Source organism: Hyla sarda, chromosome 10 (assembly GCF_029499605.1).
Source record: "Hyla sarda isolate aHylSar1 chromosome 10, aHylSar1.hap1, whole genome shotgun sequence".
Lineage (NCBI taxonomy): Eukaryota > Metazoa > Chordata > Amphibia > Anura > Hylidae > Hyla > Hyla sarda.
In genome coordinates this window covers 4,793,875-4,814,941 of record NC_079198.1, presented here as the reverse complement: position 1 = coordinate 4,814,941, position 21,067 = coordinate 4,793,875, and the positions used below count along the sequence as shown (strand labels likewise).

The 21,067-nt window shown below is 42.0% G+C and overlaps 2 protein-coding genes across 2 annotated transcripts in view; one reads left to right on the top strand and one right to left on the bottom strand.

Moving 5' to 3' along the window:
- The window catches only part of LOC130293920 (alkaline phosphatase-like), a 27,498-nt gene extending 12,065 nt beyond the window's left edge, over window positions 1-15,433 (bottom strand). The window contains 2 exon segments of the mRNA XM_056543200.1: window positions 670-789; window positions 15,326-15,433. Of these exon segments, the coding sequence (XP_056399175.1) occupies window positions 670-733 (64 nt within the window). The 5' untranslated portion in view covers window positions 734-789; window positions 15,326-15,433.
- The window catches only part of ECE1 (endothelin converting enzyme 1), a 60,218-nt gene that overhangs the window by 15,419 nt on the left and 23,732 nt on the right, over window positions 1-21,067 (top strand).

Here is a 21,067-nt window from a genome sequence, read left to right as displayed (position 1 = left end):
AATAAGGATAAGACGTGATGTAACTGCAGAAAAGTGCAGCTCTAGAGGTGACTGGAGGATAATACATGATGTAATAGTATAGGGAGTGCAGCTCTGGAGGTCACCAGAGAAGACATGCTGTAACGGCAGAATAGTGAGTGCAGCTCTGGAGGATAAGACCTGATGTAATAGACTATGGAGTGCAGCTCTGAAGTTGACTGGAGAATAAGGATAAGACATGATGTAACAGCAGAATAGTGAGTGCAGCTCTGGAGGTGACTGGAGAATAAGGATAAGACATGATGTAACAGCAGAATAGTGAGTGCAGCTCTGGAGGTGACTGGAGGATAAGACATGATGTAATAGAATGAGTGCAGCTCTGGAGGTGACTGGAGGATAAGACATGATATAATAGAATAGTGAGTGCAGCTCTGGAGGAGACTGGAGGATAAGACATGATGTAATAGAACAGTGAGTGCAGCTCTGGAGGTGACTGGAGGATAAGACATGATGTAATAGAATAGTGAGCGCAGCTCTGGAGGTGACTGGAGGATAAGACATGGTGTAATAGAACAGCGAGTGCAGCTCTGGAGGTGACTGGAGGATAAGACATGATGTAATAGAATAGTGAGCGCAGCTCTGGAGGTGACTGGAGGATAAGTGCAGAGTAGCTCACGGCTTCCCTCTTACCTGGGAAGGTCTGACCCATGGTCGTCTTGATGACCAGCAGCAGTGCCCACCACCTCAGGTCCATCCTGTGCGCCCCTCAGTATCCACAGTCAGAAGAACTCCAACACCTTGTGTGCAGCCCTGTGATCAGAGGAGAGAATGAGCTCAGCCGGACCGTCCGCTGGGGGTTAGAATCCTAAATAGAACATTCGCCCCTCCTAAATATTCCCAGATATTCACATTAACTGCAGGTTGTGCGGCCCCTGAACCACCAGAGCAAATAGAGAAACCCCGGAACCCCCAATTACTGAGCAGACGCATCCATCAGGATAAAAGGAGCCAATACCCATCCCTGCCAGGGGCAAACAAACAGCCCAAAATATCCTGGCACAAGAGGGAGACGAAAGGTCGGGAGGAGGCAACACCGCCACACAGAGGACATTATAGAGCAAGACACTACCCCAGACGTGTACTGAACTGCCCTGTCCACAGGGGGCAGTATTATAGTAGTTATATTCCTGTATATAGAGGCAGTATTATAGTAGTTATATTCTTGTATATAGGAGGCAGTATTATAGTAGTTATATTCTTGTATATAGGAGCAGTATTATAGTAGTTATATTCTTGTATATAGGAGCAGTATTATAGTAGATATATTCTTGTATATAGGAGGCAGTATTATAGTAGTTATATTCTTGTATATAGGAGCAGTATTATAGTAGTTATATTCTTGTATATAGGAGCAGTATTATAGTAGTTATATTCTTGTATATAGGAGCAGTATTATAGTAGTTATATTCTTGTATATAGGAGGCAATATTATAGTATATATATTCTTGTATATAGGAGGCAGTATTATAGTAGTCATATTCCTGTATATAGAGGCAGTATTATAGTAGTTATATTCTTGTATATAGGAGCAGTATTATAGTAGTTATATTCTTGTATATAGGAGCAGTATTATAGTAGTTATATTCTTGTATATAGGAGGCAATATTATAGTAGTTATATTCTTGTATATAGGAGGCAGTATTATAGTAGTCATATTCCTGTATATAGAGGCAGTATTATAGTAGTTATATTCTTGTATATAGGAGCAGTATTATAGTAGTTATATTCTTGTATATAGGAGCAGTATTATAGTAGTTATATTCCTGTATATAGAGGCAGTATTATAGTAGTTATATTCTTGTATATAGGAGCAGTATTATAGTAGTTATATTCTTGTATATAGGAGCAGTATTATAGTAGTTATATTCTTGTATATAGGAGGCAATATTATAGTATATATATTCTTGTATATAGGAGGCAGTATTATAGTAGTCATATTCCTGTATATAGAGGCAGTATTATAGTAGTTATATTCTTGTATATAGGAGCAGTATTATAGTAGTTATATTCTTGTATATAGGAGCAGTATTATAGTAGTTATATTCTTGTATATAGGAGGCAATATTATAGTAGTTATATTCTTGTATATAGGAGGCAGTATTATAGTAGTCATATTCCTGTATATAGAGGCAGTATTATAGTAGTTATATTCTTGTATATAGGAGCAGTATTATAGTAGTTATATTCTTGTATATAGGAGCAGTATTATAGTAGTTATATTCCTGTATATAGAGGCAGTATTATAGTAGTTATATTCTTGTATATAGGAGCAGTATTATAGTAGTTATATTCTTGTATATAGGAGCAGTATTATAGTAGTTATATTCTTGTATATAGGAGCAGTATTATAGTAGTTATATTCTTGTATATAGGAGCAGTATTATAGTAGTTATATTCTTGTATATAGGAGCAGTATTATAGTAGTTATATTCTTGTATATAGGAGCAGTATTATAGTAGTTATATTCTTGTATATAGGAGCAGTATTATAGTAGTTATATTCTTGTATATAGGAGCAGTATTATAGTAGTTATATTCTTGTATAAAGGAGGCAGTATTATAGTAGTTATATTCTTGTATATAGGAGCAGTATTATAGTATATATATTCTTGTATATAGGAGCAGTATTATAGTAGTTATATTCTTGTATATAGGAGCAGTATTATAGTAAGTTATATTCTTGTATATAGGAGCAGTATTATAGTAGTTATATTCTTGTATAAAGGAGGCAGTATTATAGTAGTTATATTCTTGTATATAGGAGCAGTATTATAGTAGTTATATTCTTGTATATAGGAGCAGCTATTATAGTAGTTATATTCTTGTATATAGAGCAGTATTATAGTAGTTGTATTCTTGTATATAGGAGCAGTATTATAGTAGTTATATTCTTGTATATAGGAGCAGTATTATAGTAGTTATATTCTTGTATATAGGAGCAGTATTATAGTAGTTATATTCTTGTATATAGGAGCAGTATTATAGTAGTTATATTCTTGTATATAGGAGCAGTATTATATTAGTTATATTCTTGTATATAGAGGCAGTATTATAGTAGTTATATTCTTGTATATAGGAGCAGTATTATAGTAGTTATATTCTTGTATATAGGAGCAGTATTATAGTAGTTATATTCCTGTATATAGAGGCAGTATTATAGTAGTTATATTCTTGTATATAGGAGCAGTATTATAGTAGTTATATTCTTGTATATAGGAGCAGTATTATAGTAGTTATATTCTTGTATATAGGAGGCAATATTATAGTAGTTATATTCTTGTATATAGGAGGCAGTATTATAGTAGTCATATTCCTGTATATAGAGGCAGTATTATAGTAGTTATATTCTTGTATATAGGAGCAGTATTATAGTAGTTATATTCTTGTATATAGGAGCAGTATTATAGTAGTTATATTCTTGTATATAGGAGGCAATATTATAGTAGTTATATTCTTGTATATAGGAGGCAGTATTATAGTAGTCATATTCCTGTATATAGAGGCAGTATTATAGTAGTTATATTCTTGTATATAGGAGCAGTATTATAGTAGTTATATTCTTGTATATAGGAGCAGTATTATAGTAGTTATATTCCTGTATATAGAGGCAGTATTATAGTAGTTATATTCTTGTATATAGGAGCAGTATTATAGTAGTTATATTCTTGTATATAGGAGCAGTATTATAGTAGTTATATTCTTGTATATAGGAGCAGTATTATAGTAGTTATATTCTTGTATATAGGAGCAGTATTATAGTAGTTATATTCTTGTATATAGGAGCAGTATTATAGTAGTTATATTCTTGTATATAGGAGCAGTATTATAGTAGTTATATTCTTGTATATAGGAGCAGTATTATAGTAGTTATATTCTTGTATATAGGAGCAGTATTATAGTAGTTATATTCTTGTATATAGGAGCAGTATTATAGTAGTTATATTCTTGTATATAGGAGCAGTATTATAGTAGTTATATTCTTGTATAAAGGAGGCAGTATTATATTAGTTATATTCTTGTATATAGGAGCAGTATTATAGTAGTTATATTCTTGTATATAGGAGCAGCATTATAGTAGTTATATTCTTGTATATAGAAGCAATATTATAGTAGTTCTATTCTTGTATATAGAAGCAATATTATAGTAGTTATATTCTTGTATATAGGAGCAGTATTATAGTAGTTATATTCTTGTATATAGGAGCAGTATTATAGTAGTTATATTCTTGTATATAGGAGCAGTATTATAGTAGTTATATTCTTGTATATAGGAGCAGCATTATAGTAGTTATATTCTTGTATATAGGAGCGGTATTATAGTAGTTATATTCTTGTATATAGCAGGCAGTATTATAGTAGTTATATTCTTGTATATAGGAGACAGTATTATAGTAGTTATATTCTTGTATATAGGAGCAGTATTATAGTAGTTATATTGTATGTAGGAGCAGTATTATAGTAGTTATATTGTATGTAGGAGCAGTATTATAGTAGTTATATTCTTGTATATAGGAGCAGTATTATAGTAGTTATATTCTTGTATGTAGGAGCGGTATTATAGTAGTTATATTCTTGTATATAGGAGCGGTATTATAGTAGTTATATTCTTGTATATAGGAGGCAGTATTATAGTAGTTATATTCTTGTATATAGGAGACAGTATTATAGTAGTTATATTCTTGTATATAGGAGCAGTATTATAGTAGTTATATTCTTGTATGTAGGAGCAGTATTATAGTAGTTATATTCTTGTACGTAGGAGCAGTATTATAGGAGTTATATTCTTGTACGTAGGAGCAGTATTATAGTAGATATATTCTTGTATATAGGAGCAGTATTATAGTAGATATATTCTTGTATATAGGAGCAGTATTATAGTAGTTATATTCTTGTATATAGGAGCAGTATTATAGTAGGTATATTCCTGTATATAGGGGCAGTATTATAGTAGGTATATTCCTGTATATAGGGGCAGTATTATAGTAGGTATATTCCTGTATATAGGGGCAGTATTATAGTAGGTATATTCTTGTGTATAGGAGCAGTATTATAGTAATGTTCTTTTATATAGGAGCATAATTATAGTAGTTATATCCTTGTATATAGGAGGCAGTATTATAGTAGTTATATTCTTGTATATAGGAGCAGTATTATAGTAGTTATATTCTTGTATGTAGGAGCAGTATTATAGTAGTTATATTCTTGTATGTAGGAGCAGTATTATAGTAGTTATATTCTTGTATATAGGAGCAGTATTATAGTAGTTATATTCTTGTATATAGGAGCAGTATTATAGTAGTTATATTCTTGTATATAGGAGCAGTATTATAGTAGTTATATTCTTGTATATAGGGGACAGTATTATAGTAGTTATATTCTTGTATATAGGGGCAGTATTATAGTAGTTATATTCTTGTATATAGGGGGCAGTATTATAGTAGTTATATTCTTGTATATAGGGGGCAGTATTATAGTAGTTATATTCTTGTATATAGGGGCAGAATTATAGTAGTTATATCCTTGTATATAGGAGCAGTATTATAGCAGGTATACAGTATTCTATATAGTCTAGTATAAGAAGTTGTATATGAGGTAGTAAGTTTATTCTTGTAAATAGTTGACCAAACAGAGAAACCCCCAAACTCTTCATTTACCGTCCAGATTTATACATAAAAACAGCAGATTCTGCTCCTGCAAATAAACGGGTGAAAATAAAACCTGGCACAGAAAGGAGACAAAAGGTCAGAAAGCGGAGACTGTGTACCTAGTAGGCAGGATTTTAAGTCACGAGAATAAGTAATTATTTGAATTGTATGGTGTTACATTTCAGGGAATAGTAACAATAACTATAAATAAAAAATTAAGAATTAAAATAAAATATAAAAAAAAATAAAAAAATAAAACAGTTCCCTAGACATTGCATGATCATACATCTGCTTCCGCGCTGCAACAGCCTGGTGGTGGTTTATTAATAAAGGGCATTTGATTACCAACACTTGGCTACTACTTACCCTCTTAATTCCTATTGAGTCGGGAAGGGATAATTTCCAACATGCAGTTGAAACAATGCCCCTGTGTGTTCCCCATTGGCAGCTTGATGGTGCTGATAAACCAGTAAGCTGATAAACCAGTAAACATCGCACGGCCATTGTTTAACGCATTTTTTGGCATGCGGCTTCTGTATTTTTAAATAATGACACTATGGAATCTGCTGGATGTTGTTTATCTAATCTTAAGACCCTTCCAAGGACCAGATGTTCTAAGTCAGTTTTTTTTTCCCAACCAGGGTGCCTCCAGCTGTTGCAAGACTACAACTCCCAGGTGCTGTCCTGTAATGACCAGACAACTAAGGGTAGTAAAGTTCTGTGTGTGCGCTCTGGGCAGAAAGTCTAGCTCTGAGCCAGTGTCCTGAAACAAGAATTAGAAATAGCGGTCCGTCCATTACAGAAGTGAGAATCCAAAAATGAGGCAAATCTACAACTCCCAGCATGTCCGGACAGCCTTCGGCTGTCCGGACATGCTGGGAGTTGTAGATTTGCAGCAGCTGGAGGCACACTGGTTGGGGAAATTGGTGTGATAGGAATTTTTTTTTTTTTTTTGCCGGTCTGAGGTCACGGTGCCCTGTAAATGCTGCTCTAGTACTAATGGGCTATGTGTGGGGCAGGTTGTGTATAGATCTGCCCTAGGTGCCCCCTCTGCTTGGTACTTACCCCGCCAGTCTGCAGGTGAAGTAGCAGAGACATGTGAGGACGATAAAAGCCACGATGGAGCAGATGACGGTGGTGAGGAGTATGTGGGTCTCGTTGCTCATTGCCATGATTGGGGGGGGGGGGGGCACAGGCCTCCTCACTCTGCCCCTTATAGACCCCTAGGGAAGTGTAGTGGGCACCAGGTGCCAGGAGACTGAGCCGCCAGCCGTGGAGCCGTCTCAGCAGATTCCCGGATTTACTATGACCCTGATAAGATAATTCCTGAGGATTACCATGGGAGCAGTGACGCCCCCTCCTGGGGCAACTACAGGGGTCTCCGGGGTCATACAGAGCCCCCTGCTGGACACCCAGGTCACTGGAGAATGGGATAGGGAATGGTCACATGTAAAGCGGTATCACACATGATGGGCTTAGAAACACCATCTCAGCAGACTGTACCACACATATTAGGATTAGATACACGGCTAATCGGACAGTATCACACGATAGGATTAGGTACACAGTTCACCAGACAGTACTACACATATTAGGATTAGATACACGGCTAAATGGACAGTATCGCGCAATAGGATTAGTTACAGTTCACTAGACAGTACTACACATATTAGGATTAGATACACGGCTAATCGGACAGTATCACGTGATAGAATTAGTTACACAGATCACCAATTGCATGATACTGTCCGATTAGCAGAGTATCTAATCCTAATTGGACTGTATTGCACATGATGGGCTTAGAAACCCCATCTCAATAGACGGTACCACACATTAGGATTAGATACACAGCTAGTCGGACAGTATCACTCAATAGGATTAGTTACACAGGTCACCAGACAGTACCACATTAGGATTAGATACACAGCTAATCAGACAGTATCACTCAATAGGATTAGTTACACCGATCACCATACAGTACCACACATTAGGATTAGATACACAGCTAATCGTACAGTATCACGCAATGGGATTAGATACACATCACCAGACAGTACCACACAGGATTAGATACACAGCTAATGGTACAGTATCACTCGATAGGATTAGTTACACAGATCACCAGACAGTACCACACATTAGGATTAGATACACAGCTAATGGTACAGTATCATGCGATGGGATTAGTTACACAGATTACCAGACAGTACCACATTAGGATTAGATACACAGCTAATGGTACAGTATCATGCGATGGGATTAGTTACACAGATTACCAGACAGTACCACATTAGGATTAGATACACAGGTAATCGTACAGTATCACGCAATGGGATTAGTTACACAGATCACCAAACAGTACCACACATTAGGATTAGATACACAGCTAATGGTACAGTATCATGCGATGGGATTAGTTACACAGATCACCAGACAGTACCACACAGGATTAGATACACAGCTAATCGGACAGTATCACTCGATAAGGGGCGCAGGACTCCTCCCTCTACACCCAGTTCCGTATTTTCTAATAAACAAGTAAAACAATGGAAACTGTGTATAAAGTTTTGGCACGTGGAGGCGGTCGCCATCAACGGATTGTGGTGGTTTCCAGGACTGTGATAAATAAATATATAGGTGAGAGAGCGCCAATCCGACTTAACCCTTCTGTAGTCAGTGTACAGGTGAGGGGACACCCGGTTGTGTACGTTTTGCATCATTTACGGTTTTATATATATATATTTTTTTTTTCCCGTACGCACCACCATAGTCTACTACAGTTTTATGTCTGTTGAAAAAACCGGATACAACCCATGTTTTTTATTTTATTTTTTTTAAATGGTGGTGAATGGAATCCATACAGTACCATACGGTTTTGCAGTTTGCACATGCGCAGTGCACGCCGAAAGTTCTTCCCACAAATAGAACTTTAAGGACAAACATATAACCGTATCTTTTTTGAAATATTTTTTTTTTCAAAAAAATTATTAAACCGTATGCAACCGGACATCCGTTTTCAAACTGTATACAGTTTAAAACCGTACAGAGGTATATACGGTTGTATACAGCTCGGTCTGGTTTGGAGACATACCTTGAAATTTTTTTTTTTTTTTCAATCCTGGCGCAATTGATACAAGATGTCAGATGAATAAATGAAATTGAAAGTGTGTTTTTTTTATATATATATATATATTTTTTTTTTTCTTAGAATTTCCACGGAGAAATGTGGTTTTCATGATACTATAATTCCGACCAGTCTGTGCTCTTAGTCAGTGTTTCCCAACCAGTGTTCCTCTAGCTGTGACAAAACTACAAATCCCAGCATGCCCAGACAGCCTTTGGCTGTCTGGGCATGCTGGGAGTTGTAGTTTTGACGCAGCTGGAGGCACACTGAGAAACACTGTTCAAAATGATCCTTTATCTTCTTCTTACCATACGTGAAATCGCTCCTGATAGTGTTTGTCATCCCTCGCATGCTATTCACCCCCCACCCCACCTGAATATGGAGACCATTAGGCACGTGGCCTCTATACTGCCCCCGCTACAATAGTCTGCTTCATCCGGATGAATGGGGGGCCTTCCTGTACAGCAGCGGGTTCACTGGAGGGGATGACTGGCTCTTTGCCCTATACATACACAAGGGATGGGCCCCTGGTACTGACTGTGTATTGGGGGGGGCCAGGGGTGTAGCTATAGAGGACGCAGAGAGAGCAGTTACACAAGGGCCCTGGTGCCTAAGGGGCCCCCAAAGCACTTCTGGCCCGTAAGAGACCAGTATTATAGTTGGCCCTTGGGGCCCTGTGGCAGATATTGACCTAGAAGCTACAAGTTAAGCCTCTGTCGGGCCCCAGGAGGAGGTTTACAGACTCTTTAACCTTGTAGTTCGGGTTTGAGCCCCACGTTACGTGTATTGTACGAATGAGTAACACGACTCCTGTATACCATGCTGGACCTCTGGCACAATACATGGACAGCTGTATGACAGATGTGTGTGGGAAAACATGCATGCTGGGATTTGAGGGGTTAATCGGTGTGAAGTGCACCCCCCCCCCCCCCCCCCCCCTTTGGCTGAGCTGATTGGCCCTTTGTGTTTTTCGGCTGCCTAGACGCCTCAATCTTCTCTCTACCACAGCGGCGGACACAACGCCAAGTAGGTCAGCACTAAGTGTATGGACGAGGACGATCACATCCCCTCCAGTAAGGAGGAGGCGCCCCCTAGTCATGACTAATTCACCCACAGAGGTGCCCCAGATGGAAACCATTGAGCTCGACCCTTATTCTGGAGCATATAATAGTCCTGGATCATAATGACCTCCAGAGACGTTACATCATAACACTCCAGATATAACCTCTATATATTACATCATAGCGCTCGAGTACTGATCTAACCTCTATATTACATCATATGTGACTGATATCAGCCTCTTATAATGCTCCAGTACTGATATAACCTCTATATATTACATCATATGTGATATCAGCCGCTCCTCTTATAACGCTCCAGTACTGATATAATCTCTATATATTACATCATATGTGATGATATCATCCGCTCCTCTTATAACGCTCCAGTACTGATATAACCTCTATATATTACATCATATGTGATGAGATCAGCCGCTCCTCTTATAACGCTCCAGTACTGATATAATCTCTATATATTACATCATATGTGATGATATCAGCCGCTCCTCTTATAACACTCCAGTACTGATATAATCTCTATATACTACATCATATGTGATATCATCCGCTCCTCTTATAATGCTCCAGTACTGATATAACCTCTATATATTACATCATATGTGATGATATCAGCCGCTCCTCTTATAACGCTCCAGTACTGATATAATCTCTATATATTACATCATATGTGATATCAGCCGCTCCTCTTATAATGCTCCAGTACTGATATAACCTCTATATAAGAGGAGCGGCTGATATCATCACATATGATGTAATATATAGAGATTATATCAGTACTGGAGCGTTATAACAGAAGTGGATGATGTCAGTCATATATGATGTAATATAACGCTCCAGTACTGATAGAACCTCTATATATTACATCATATGTGATGATATCAGCCGCTCCTCTTATAACGCTCCAGTACTGATATAACCTCTATATATTACATCATATGTGATATCATCCGCTCCTCTTATAATGCTCCAGTACTGATATAACCTCTATATATTACATCATATGTGATATCATCCGCTCCTCTTATAACGCTCCAGTACTGATATAACCTCTATATATTACATCATATGTGATATCAGCCGCTCCTCTTATAACGCTCCAGTACTGATATAATCTCTATATATTACATCATATGTGATGATATCAGCCGCTCCTCTTATAACACTCCAGTACTGATATAACCTCTATATATTACATCATATGTGATGATATCAGCCGTTCCTCTTATAACGCTCCAGTACTGATATAATCTCTATATATTACATCATATGTGATATCATCCGCTCCTCTTATAACGCTCCAGTACTGATATAACCTCTATATATTACATCATATGTGACTGATATCAGCCGCTCCTCTTATAACACTCCAGTACTGATATAACCTCTATATATTACATCATATGTGATGATATCAGCCGCTCCTCTTATAATGCTCCAGTACTGATATAACCTCTATATATTACATCATATGTGATGATATCAGCCGCTCCTCTTATAACGCTCCAGTACTGATATAACCTCTATATATTACATCATATGTGACTGATATCAGCCGCTCCTCTTATAACGCTCCAGTACTGATATAACCTCTATATATTACATCATATGTGATGATATCAGCCGCTCCTCTTATAACGCTCCAGTACTGATATAATCTCTATATATTACATCATATGTGATATCATCCGCTCCTCTTATAACACTCCAGTACTGATATAACCTCTATATATTACATCATATGTGATGATATCAGCCGCTCCTCTTATAACGCTCCAGTACTGATATAACCTCTATATATTACATCATATGTGATATCAGCCGCTCCTCTTATAACGCTCCAGTACTGATATAATCTCTATATATTACATCATATGTGATATCAGCCGCTCCTCTTATAACACTCCAGTACTGATATAACCTCTATATATTACATCATATGTGACTGATATCAGCTGCTCCTCTTATAACGCTCCAGTACTGATATAACCTCTATATAAGAGGATTGGATGATATCAGTCATATATTTCTATTTGCTCATCTCCTAGAATTGGCTGATAACAGGGAGCAGTAGCCTGTATTTCCGTTACCCCTGATCCTCCAGGAGTTGCTGCCATTTCTGTACATGTAGATTATTTATCAAATCCCGTCCAGAGGAAAAGTTGCTGAGTTCCCATAGCAACCAATCACTTTCATTTTTTAAAAGGAATCGAAAAAATAAGCGATCTGATTGGTTGCTATGGGCACCTCGCACTTCTCCTCTGGACAGATTGATCGGGTTTGATCTTCCCTATAGGTCTATACAGCGCCCGCCCAGGGCCGCGGTCATGTGATTTCCCATTGTACAGTGGCGCAGTCTCCTATAGCAACAAACCAGATATCAGCTTTCATTATTCAGAGGCTTTTTTTATTTTATTTTTTTTGAAAGCCGATTGGAACATTGGGGGAGATTTATCACAACCTGTTCAGAGGACAAGTTGCGGAGTTGCCCATAGCAACCAATCAGCGTCTCATTTTTCAGAGATTAAAAAAAAAATGAAAGATCTGATTGGTTGCTATGGGCAACTCGGCAACGTTTCCTCTGAAGAGGTTTTGATCTCCCCCACTGTGTATAATGCACCTAATATGTCTATACAGGAACAGTATTGTGTACACTACACAACATCAGTGTATTAAGGGGTCGGGGTCGTCCCTATTGTATTACGTGTTTATAATCTCGCACCTCCAGCAGGGGGCAGGCTGCTGACACTTACCATTCGTCTCCGATCAGACAATGCGACCTCTGTCCACACTACATCTGTTCTGGAGATCTGTACAAATACCCTCACACCCCTCAGCCCTGGAATCACCCACCCCCATATATAACAGCCCCCAACCATGGCATCACCCCTATATAGAACTACCTCCAACCAATACATAACCCCTATATAGAACAGCCTCCAACCATGGAATCACCCCCAAATATAACTACCTCCAACCAATACATAACCCCTATATAGAACTACCTCCAACCAATACATCACCCCTATATACAACAGCCTCCAACCAATGCATAACCCCTATATAGAACAGCCTCCAACCAATATATAACCCCTATATAGAACAACCTCCAACCATGGCATCACCCCATATATAACAGCCCCCAACCATGGCATCACCCCATATATAACAGCCCCCAACCAATGCATAACCCCTATATAGAACAACCTCCAACCATGACATCACCCCCAAATATAACAGCCTCCAACCATGGCATCACCCCTATATAGAACTACCTCAAACCAATACATAACCCGTATATATAACAACCTCCAACCATGACATCACCCCCACATATATAACCACCTACAATACATAACCCCTATATAGAACAACCTCCAACCATGGAATCACCTCCAACCAATACATAACCCCTATATAGAACTACCTCCAACCATGGCATCACCCCCACATAGCCTCCAACCAATATATAACCCCTATATAGTACAGCCTCCAACCAATATATAACCCCTATATAGTACAGCCTCCAACCAATATATAACCCCTATATAGTACAGCCTCCAACCAATATATAACCCCTATATAGTACAGCCTCCAACCAATATATAACCCCTATATAGTACAGCCTCCAACCAATATATAACCCCTATATAGTACAGCCTCCAACCAATATATAACCCCTATATAGTACAGCCTCCAACCAATATATAACCCCTATATAGTACAGCCTCCAACCAATATATAACCCCTATATAGTACAGCCTCCAACCAATATATAACCCCTATATAGTACAGCCTCCAACCAATATATAACCCCTATATAGTACAGCCTCCAACCAATATATAACCCCTATATAGTACAGCCTCCAACCAATATATAACCCCTATATAGTACAGCCTCCAACCAATATATAACCCCTATATAGTACAGCCTCCAACCAATATATAACCCCTATATAGTACAGCCTCCAACCAATATATAACCCCTATATAGTACAGCCTCCAACCAATATATAACCCCTATATAGTACAGCCTCCAACCAATATATAACCCCTATATAGTACAGCCTCCAACCAATATATAACCCCTATATAGTACAGCCTCCAACCAATATATAACCCCTATATAGTACAGCCTCCAACCAATATATAACCCCTATATAGTACAGCCTCCAACCAATATATAACCCCTATATAGTACAGCCTCCAACCAATATATAACCCCTATATAGTACAGCCTCCAACCAATATATAACCCCTATATAGTACAGCCTCCAACCAATATATAACCCCTATATAGTACAGCCTCCAACCAATATATAACCCCTATATAGTACAGCCTCCAACCAATATATAACCCCTATATAGTACAGCCTCCAACCAATATATAACCCCTATATAGTACAGCCTCCAACCAATATATAACCCCTATATAGTACAGCCTCCAACCAATATATAACCCCTATATAGTACAGCCTCCAACCAATATATAACCCCTATATAGTACAGCCTCCAACCAATATATAACCCCTATATAGTACAGCCTCCAACCAATATATAACCCCTATATAGTACAGCCTCCAACCAATATATAACCCCTATATAGTACAGCCTCCAACCAATATATAACCCCTATATAGTACAGCCTCCAACCAATATATAACCCCTATATAGTACAGCCTCCAACCAATATATAACCCCTATATAGTACAGCCTCCAACCAATATATAACCCCTATATAGTACAGCCTCCAACAAATACATAACCCCTATATAGAACAACCTCCAACCATGGTATCACCCCATATATAATAGCCTCCAACCGTTACGTTATCCTAACAGCCTCCAACCATGACATCACCCCCAAATATAACAACCCCTATATAGAACAACCTCCAACATGGCATCACCCCCACATATAACCACATCCTACAATACATAACCCCTATATAGAACTACCTCCAACCACGGTATTACCCCATATAGAACAGCCTTCATCCACAGCATCACCCATATATAACAACCTCCAACAAATACATAACCCCTATATAGAACAACCTCCAACCATGGTATCACCCCATATATAATAGCCTCCAACTGTTACATTATCCCAATATATAACAGCCCCGAACCATGACATCACCCCCACATATATAACAGCCCCGAACCATGACATCACCCCCACATATATAACAGCCTCCAGCCCTGGTATCACTCCATATAGAACAGCTTCAAGTGCTGGCAGTACCCCATATGGTACAGTATCCCATATATGGAAGAGCCCGCAGCCTTGGCACAGAATCTCATATGGCACAGCCCCACCAGCCCTGGCACCTTGCCCCATGTATGGCACAGCGCCCCATGTAAGGCCCAGCCCCCACCAGCCCTGGCACCTGACCCCAGCAGTCCTGTCCTCCTGTGAATGTTCGGAGCCTCTTACCTGCCTCCTGAGCTCCGAGTCTTGTGCAACTTTTAGCTGAGAAGCTGAAGAAAAGTTCAAGGAGGGAAGAAGTTTGAGTTACAGGACAACCCATTAAGATGCAAATATGTCCTCTCCATACTGATCCCAGCCCCTCACCCCCACCCACCCCAATCATCCTCTCCCCCTGATCCTTTCAGTCTGTGCAATAGACAGGATTTCTTCCTCAAAGATGTTAACCCAGAAACTTCCTGGGGGGAGGGGGTCCCTCTTATCGGGGTCACCATGCCCTGCTGGAAACACGTGCAGATGTAGTGGAGTTTGTGGATTTTAGACATGGGTGTGACTAGGGGAGCAGACATGGGGTGCATGGAGTGTGGATTAGGGCCTTGGAGTTTCCCCTACTGTGAATGTAACATTATTCCTGTGACGTCACGGTGTGTATTATTCCTGTGACGTCACGGTGTGTATTATTCCTGTGACGTCACGGTGTGTATTATTCCATGGACTGTGACGTCACGGTGTGCATTATTCCCTGGACTGTGACGTCACGGTGTGTATTATTCCCTGGACTGTGACGTCACGGTGTGTATTATTCCATGGACTGTGACGTCACGGTGTGTATTATTCCCTGGACTGTGACGTCACGGTGTGTATTATTCCCTGGACTGTGACGTCACGGTGTGTATTATTCCCTGGACTGTGACGTCACGGTGTGTATTATTCCATGGACTGTGACGTCACGGTGTGTATTATTCCATGGACTGTGACGTCACGGTGTGTATTATTCCATGGACTGTGACGTCACGGTGTGTATTATTCCCTGGACTGTGACGTCACGGTGTGTATTATTCCCTGGACTGTGACGTCACGGTGTGTAGTATTCCCTGGACTGTGACGTCACGGTGTGTAGTATTCCCTGGACTGTGACGTCACGGTGTGTATTATTCCCTGGACTGTGACGTCACGGTGTGTATTATTGCCTGGACTGTGACGTCACGGTGTGTATTATTCCCTGGACTGTGACGTCACGGTGTGTATTATTCCCTGGACTGTGACGTCACGGTGTGTATTATTCCCTGGACTGTGACGTCACGGTGTGTATTATTCCCTGGACTGTGACGTCACGGTGTGTATTATTCCTGGACTGTGACGTCACGGTGTGTATTATTCCCTGGACTGTGACGTCACGGTGTGTATTATTCCATGGACTGTGACGTCACGGTGTGTATTATTCCCTGGACTGTGACGTCACGGTGTGTAGTATTCCCTGGACTGTGACGTCACGGTGTGTAGTATTCCCTGGACTGTGACGTCACGGTGTGTAGTATTCCCTGGACTGTGACGTCACGGTGTGTATTATTCCCTGGACTGTGACGTCACGGTGTGTATTATTGCCTGGACTGTGACGTCACGGTGTGTATTATTCCCTGGACTGTGACGTCACGGTGTGTATTATTCCCTGGACTGTGACGTCACGGTGTGTATTATTCTGTTCCGCAGCACTTTACGATTCTCTGGAATGCAAAACCCCAAAGTCTTGGAGACTGGAGTGAGAGGTTCGGATATTGATAGACTTTGGTTTTAGATCATTATTGGGGAAGAGATGTAGGGTGGTGCAGGAGAGCTCTGGCTCAATGAGGAGTGTATTTTGTATTCGGAACTTAATGGGCAATCAGTGTAGCGACTGGCATGGTGGTAGGCGTCAGTGCAGTGACTGGCACTGGGGAAACTGGGCTACAAGGGGTCAAGAAGGGTGTTATTGGAGAGTTGGGGGGGGGGGGGGGAAGGACTAGGTGTGAGGAAATGGGGTGAGTGAGGAAGGGTAAACTCAATATGCAAAATACTGGGGGTTGGGCGGACCATAAAATGTTACCAGTGGTGGAGGAGACTACCAGGGACGGCCATTGTGTTGCAGGAGGATGTAATCTATCCTATAGTCCTTATCAGATGGGTGGAGAAACCGCCATGGGTCATAAACCTGGAGGAGGGTAAAGGCTCGCTTAAGGAGTTAAATGGCAGAATATGGCAGCACGCCCCCCCCCCCCCCAACAACCCTGGAAGAGCCATGTCCACAAAGTTCGACAAATATGGGATCTGGTGAAGATTAGGAGCATAAACATTGACCTCGTGGCCACCAATAGAGGGTTGTGTATTGGGCCATGACTACATGTTTCTGGCATCACAAACTTAACAATTTATCACCACAGATGTGTATTGGGGGGGGAACGACTCTTCTACTTAATCGGTCTCTGACTTCTCACCGCGCCCCGGTGACCCTTCCAGGTTAATTATTTTCTGGTGAAGTTTGAGCCTTGGTGTAAATTGCGCGGTTCGGTGGGTTTCTTGGCTCTGCCCACATGATCTTTGAGCTCTATAAAGGAAATTGTAATGTAACTTGGTAGAGGATTAATCATCTCCAGGAGCCCAGGGTTCATTTCTGTCCTAATAACTGCACCCCCCCCCCCAGCATATCCTCCCGGGGATCCGGGGTGCATGTCGCTGCTGACGTCGGCCCAGCACGGACTGCACAATAAGATCACATCATGCAGTATCCAACAGAGGACGTAGCTGCAGAGAGAGGTGGCACATGGGAGGTAATATTAATGGGGGGGGATAATTTATAGTGTGTGGTTGAAAAGAGGGTCTTATCATTATATGGGGAAGAGACTGGGAGGGTGCTGGAAAAGTCGGGACACAAGGATGATTGTCCGGTAGATTCTACAAGAGTTGTGGCGAGAGGACAGAGCCCCTGATGTATGTAGTAACAGTATGGCGGTATTTATTCCTTACTATACTGTTAGGTTTTAAAAACCAACTATCGCTTCTCTGGGTGTCGTCCTGGCGGTCTAGGGGAGGGGTATGTGGCCACTTGGTTCTGCACCTCCCTGCAAACACCCCGGGTCCTCCTGCATGCAGGGTACCGACCGTTCACAGCTCTGCGGGCAGATACCTTGGCTAACGCCTAGGGGGGTGCTGGGAGCCGGTGTGGTCCCTTAGTAGCGTTGGCGAAAATGGAACCTTGCAGGTATCTTTCGGCCCGGAGGGAAAGGGCGAGGTTTTTTGGGAGGGCTCTCTCTCCTTTCGGAGAAGGACTTGCAATAGACCACATCTTTTTGTGCAGGTTTTTTCATTTTAGTGGAACTCATTTTGCACGTTCCTCAGCTCTTAGATAAAAAAAACACTCGCTCCAATCTGTCATGGGGAGTGGAGGGGACCCAAGTGCAAAGGAAATCTCTAGTCTTGAAACACTTGTTTCAGATCACTGGGGGTCTGACCACTGGGACACCCTGCGATCTCTCGTACGGGGCCCCGGCAGCCTGCAGGAAGGATGAGTGACCACCACACGAAGCTGCGGCTGACACTCCCCCTCAATACTACTACATGGCAGAGCCGCAGCGCTGTATTGAGGGGGCGTATTGGCCGCTGCTTCTGTGGTCGACACGCGCTCTGGCCATCGAGCTGGGGCCCTGTATGGGAGATTGCGGGGGGCTCCAGCGGCTGCCCCCTCCCCCTACACGCTCTGAAACGAAGGATAGGGGATAGGTTTTTAGGACTGGACTACCCCTTTAATGACATAGGACAGTGCTTTGCCTGAAGAATGAGAAGTGGCACTCAGCGGGGCTCCGCACGTTCAGAAGAGGTCACTGAGCAGGATCTATAAAGGGAGAGGCAGGACTATACCAGTGGCTTCCAAACCGGCCCTCTGGATGTTGAAAAGCTACAACTCCCAGCATGCCCAGACAGCCAACTGCTAGGAGTTGTAGTTTTGCAACATCTGGATGTTCCCAGTTTGGAGACTGGAGTCACTGCAGGATATATACATAAAGATCTACGTATAAAATAAGGAGTAGTACTGTGCAGGCTCCATACAAACAGAACGGGGAGTGGTACTGTGCAGGCTCCATACATACAGAACGGGGAGTGGTACTGTGCAGGCTCCATACAAACAGAACGGGGAGTGGTACTGTGCAGGCTCAATACATACAGAACGGGGAGTGGTACTGTGCAGGCTCCATACATACAGAGCGGGGAGTAGTACTGTGCAGGCTCCATACAGAGCAGGGAGTGGTACTGTGCAGGCTCCATACATACAGAACGGGCAGTAGTACTGTGCAGGCTCCATACATACAGAACGGGGAGTGGTACTGTGCAGGCTCCATACAAACAGAACGGGGAGTGGTACTGTGCAGGCTCAATACATACAGAACGGGGAGTGGTACTGTGCAGGCTCCATACATACAGAGCGGGGAGTAGTACTGTGCAGACTCCATACAGAGCGGGGAGTGGTACTGTGCAGGCTCCATACATACAGAACGGGCAGTAGTACTGTGCAGGCTCCATACAGAGCAGGGAGTGGTACTGTGCAGGCTCCATACATAGTGCGGGAAGTGGTACTGTGCAGGCTTCATACATACAGAGCGGGGAGTAGTACTGTGCAGACTCCATACAGAGCGGGGAGTGGTACTGTGCAGGCTCCATACATAGTGCGGGAAGTGGTACTGTGCAGGCTTCATACATACAGAGCGGGGAGTGGTACTGTGCAGACTCCATACATACAGAACGGGGAGTGGTACTGTGCAGGCTCCATACATACAGAGCGGGGAGTGGGTACTGTGCAGACTCCATACAAAAAGAGCGGGGAGTGGTACTGTGCAGGCTCCATACATACAGAACGGGGAGTAGTACTGTGCAGACTCCATACAGAGCGGGGAGTGGGTACTGTGCAGACTCCATACATACAGAGCGGGGAGTGGTACTGTGCAGGCTCCATACATACAGAGCGGGGAGTGGTACTGTGCAGGCTCCATACATACAGTGCGGGGAGTGGTACTGTGCAGGCTCCATACATAGTGCGGGAAGTGGTACTGTGCAGGCTCCATACATACAGTGCGGGGAGTGGTACTGTGCAGGCTCCATACATACAGAGCGGGGAGTGGTACTGTGCAGGCTCCATACATACAGAGCGGGGAGTGGTACTGTGCAGGCTCCATACATACAGTGCGGGGAGTGGTACTGTGCAGGCTCCATACATAGTGCGGGAAGTGGTACTGTGCAGGCTCCATACATACAGTGCGGGGAGTGGTACTGTGCAGGCTCCATACATAGTGCGGGAAGTGGTACTGTGCAGGCTCCATACATACAGAACGGGGAGTGGTACTGTGCAGGCTCCATACATACAGTGCGGGGAGTGGTACTGTGCAGGCTCCATACATACAGTGCGGGGAGTGGTACTGTGCAGGCTCCATACATACAGTGCGGGGAGTGGTACTGTGCAGGCTCCATACATAGAGCGGGGAGTGGTACTGTGCAGGCTCCATACATAGTGCAGGAAGTGGTACTGTGCAGGCTCCATACATAGTGCTGGGAGTGGTACTGTGCAGGCTCCATACATACAGAGCGGGGAGTGGTACTGTGCAGGCTCTATACATACAGTGCGGGGAGTGGTACTGTGCAGGCTCCATACATACAGTGCGGGGAGTGGTACTGTGCAGGCTCCATACATAGAGCAGGGAGTGGTACTGTGCAGGCTCCATACATAGTGCAGGAAGTGGTACTGTGCAGGCTCTATACATAGTGCGGGGAGTGGTACTGTGCAGGCTCTATACATAGTGCAGGAAGTGGTACTGTGCAGGCTCTATACATACAGTGCGGGGAGTGGTACTGTGCAGACTCCATACATACAGAGCGGGGAGTGGTACTGTGCAGGCTCCATACATAGTGCGGGGAGTGGTACTGTGCAGGCTCCATACATAGTGCAGG